General features: G+C 45.5%; 1 protein-coding gene across 1 annotated transcript; it reads left to right on the top strand.

Moving 5' to 3' along the window:
- Positions 1-873: 873 nt before the first annotated feature.
- IL9 (interleukin 9) lies at positions 874-3,172 on the top strand (the record flags this gene model as incomplete). The annotated part of the gene is made up of 5 exons (XM_080936871.1): positions 874-987; positions 1,075-1,110; positions 1,198-1,230; positions 2,436-2,567; positions 3,056-3,172. 5 exons carry the CDS (start codon positions 874-876, stop codon positions 3,170-3,172), a joined length of 432 nt encoding a protein of 143 aa, XP_080792997.1.
- Positions 3,173-3,377: the final 205 nt, after the last annotated feature.

Genomic DNA, 3,377 nt, shown 5'->3' on the forward strand with positions numbered 1-3,377 from the left:
AGGACCGTGTAGCTAAGGCGTATACAGCAGCTTAAGGGGTAGAGAATGAGAATAGCAACTTTGTATCCATTGGCAACTTAGTATACACCTTTCTTGGTGTTAATTTACATAAAGCACCTGGGATGGGCTGATGTGTGCGGCAAGTGCTCTGGGCACTCGGTGGGAGCCTGTTTTAGTACTGCGCTTTGTCCTGTATTTTTTAACCTAATGTTGCCTAGTACTATACACGGTCTGTAAAGAGTCCAAGGATCCTCCAGACCAATGCTAGCACGAACAGTTCCAACATCCATGCAGCCCCTCATAGACTCCCATCGAGTGACTTCTCAGAGGTGAATGTATGGGGTAGAACTTTTGTTCCTAGGCCTGACATACTGTGAGAATGTAGCAGTCAAGTAAACTGAGGCTCCAATAGCCAGAGGAAAGCCCCAATGAGTGGAAGGCAAGCCTTACTTTCCCCTGATATCCCCATTGTGACCCCTTCATTACCACCCCTACAACTCACTGTCTATCAGAACTTCCGCTAATGTGGAGGGGAAAACACAGATCTGGGCTTTCATGGAAAGTGTTTTAAATCTCACAACCAGAATTCCTACCTTTAAAGAGGGTTGGGGCTAGATCTTTAACTATTCCTTTAGTATTTCAGAACCCGACAATTTGAAAAGCCTCTTTTCTGAGGAATGGTATTTCCTGGCATAAGACAGCCTCTGTCAAGTGACTCAGACTGATTTTTTTTTCAACATCAATTGGCCCCAACTTACAGAGAAAAAGTGGGCACTGGGTATCAGTTTGATGTCAGGGTTTTTCCCGTTTGAGAGCTTTAAATACAGCTAGACTGGAAGATGCTGGTAGGCTAAGCTCCAGACTCCTGTCAACATGTTTGTGACAAGCGTCCTTGCCTCCACTTTGCTCTTCGGTTCTGTGCTGGGCCAGAGATGCAACACCTCATGGGGCATCAGGGACACCAGTTACCTGATTGAAAATCTGAAGGTAGATTTGGGGGCTGGGGAAAGCCATTCTCTGGAGGATGACAATGGGGACTCCACTCACTGGGGGTTATCTCTTTGCCTACTGTAGGATGACCCACAGTCAAAATGCAGCTGCAGCAGCAATGTAAGCAAATAAATAGCCTTAAGAACCTTCCAGACTTCTCTCAGGGTTCTCAGCCAGAATGTTCATGCCATGATTTCTCTCTTGCAGGTGACCAGCTGCTTGTGCCTCTCTGTCCCGTCTGTAAGTATAGCTGGAAAAAGACCCCTAGACACTGTCTATGCTTTTCGAAGAAAGAACACAATTTACTTGACATTTGTTTAAGTGAAACTGTTGACGTGTAGACCCTACCTTTAAAACTTATGTTTACGTATACATTCTACACACATCTATATGTTTAAATTAGTATCATGCCCTTGAGAACTCTGAAAGTTTTTCAGAGTCTAAAACTTTGACTATCTTCTGAGATAAATAGCCATGTGCAAATTTTTTTTTAAAAAAATGAATATTGCTTGCTGATTCGTTGGCTGGTGAGTCCAGATTTGTGGAACAAAGAAAATAACAGCATCAGGCATGGGCTATTTAGAAGTCATACACACACACACACACACACACACACACACACACACACACACACATACACACACACACACACCACCTTTCTCTGGCATCTCCGTACTCTTTCCCCCTCCCCTTAGTCATTTCTTTCTCCTTCTCTGTCTCCCTGCTGATCTTTAGTGGCTGCCAAATGGTTCCAATTGTCCTCTGGGAAGACAATATCTAAGTTCGATGCCAAAGGGGACCCTAAGAGAGCAACTCCCGCCCTGGCAGTGAGGGGAGGTCAGGGAGGCTCTAGTACTATTATAACTCCTGGTTATGATGAGAAAGCAGCCACCCAGACCTGCAGCCACTGCAGAGCTCACTCTTCCAGTTGGACCAGGGAAAAGCTGAGCTTAGAACCCTGTGCAAATTGGAAACCCTGTTCTCTGGGGCTCTGGGGCTAGGGACTGGTCCAATCTATCCCCTCCCTTCTCAGTGCAGGATTGTAGCTTTTGGGAAACACAAGCTCTGTGCAATGGCTCGTCACATCAGCAGGCATGAGAAAATGCTCTTCTGTTCTCTGGACTTTCAAACTCAGCCACTGGACCTGGACGGGGCTGCCAGGTGCAAGGCAGATGCAGCGTGGCCTTGGCTAGCACATCAGGTCCACATTTTCTGCGGGGACTCTCCTCCCAGAACGTCCCTTGGGAAAATGACCTCACCTCAAATTACTGAAGATCATTTCTTAGGGTGGCAAGAAAGAGATCCAAAACTATCATAAGTTTGGCCAACACTGGTTAAATTAAGTTGCTCTTTAAAAGTCCTCTTGGTGATTCTTTTTGAAAACAGTCCTAGGCTTTTTTTTCTTTTTAATAAATTCTTTTCATTAAGTCCTTGTTATTTACCAGGATGATTGTACCACACCGTGCTACCGGGAGGGACTGTCACAGGTGACCAATGCCACACAGAAAACAAGGTTCTCAGTTATTTTCTTTCGGGTAAAAAGGACAGTTGAAGCCTTAAAGATCAACAAGTGTCCGGTGAGTTTTGTGTCCAAATGTGACAAATGATTTCTGAATGGATGCTGTCATCAAAGGAGTGAGGGGGGGGTCTTTGGGTCAGAACCTGTAGCAGAGAAATTTGAGAGCAAACAACTGTCTGTTTGTCTCTAAGCCAATGAGAAAGCACAGTAAAGTTAGAGTAGGTAGGAGGCCCAGGCTAGAAGGGGGGGGGGCAGGTAAGAAATTTAACCGGGAACAAAACCACTGCAATGGGAAAGATTTGCTCCAGAGTACATGCATGTGTGTAGACTCCTGGAATTGTGACCCCAAGTTAACACTTGCACAGACTTTCCAGTTGCTAGCTAGATCCGGATCACAGTTATGGTTTTCTTCTCATCCCGCGCCTCTCTCCCCTACCCATCAGCTGGTCCCCAGACTTGAGGGAGAGTGGTCCTGGGCTGTTAGGTGCATAGCTGCAGAGGGAGATACAGACACTCACCCTGTCCTAAACACTTCTCTCCCTGCAGTTTTTTTCCTGTGAGAAGCCGTGCAACCAGACCATGGCAGGTAACACACTGACGTTTCTGAAGAGTCTCCTGATCACATTCCAGAAGACAGGGAATCAGGCACAGAAGAGCCAGTGAAGAAGGATGCTATTTATTCTATTTATTGAGTTTACAAAACCTTTCCTCCTTAATTGTTGCAATGAAGAAATAAACTAAGCTATTCTAGATGGAAAGCCATTTGTGTTCTTTTGTTTCAATTTCTTTTGGAGTAAAGATCCAAGGGAGCTGGAGAAATCCAAGTTGTCCCTGGGCCCTTTCTCCCTGCCTATTTCTCCCTGTTTCT

This window comes from Micromys minutus (assembly GCF_963924665.1).
Source record: "Micromys minutus genome assembly, chromosome: 1".
NCBI lineage: Eukaryota > Metazoa > Chordata > Mammalia > Rodentia > Muridae > Micromys > Micromys minutus.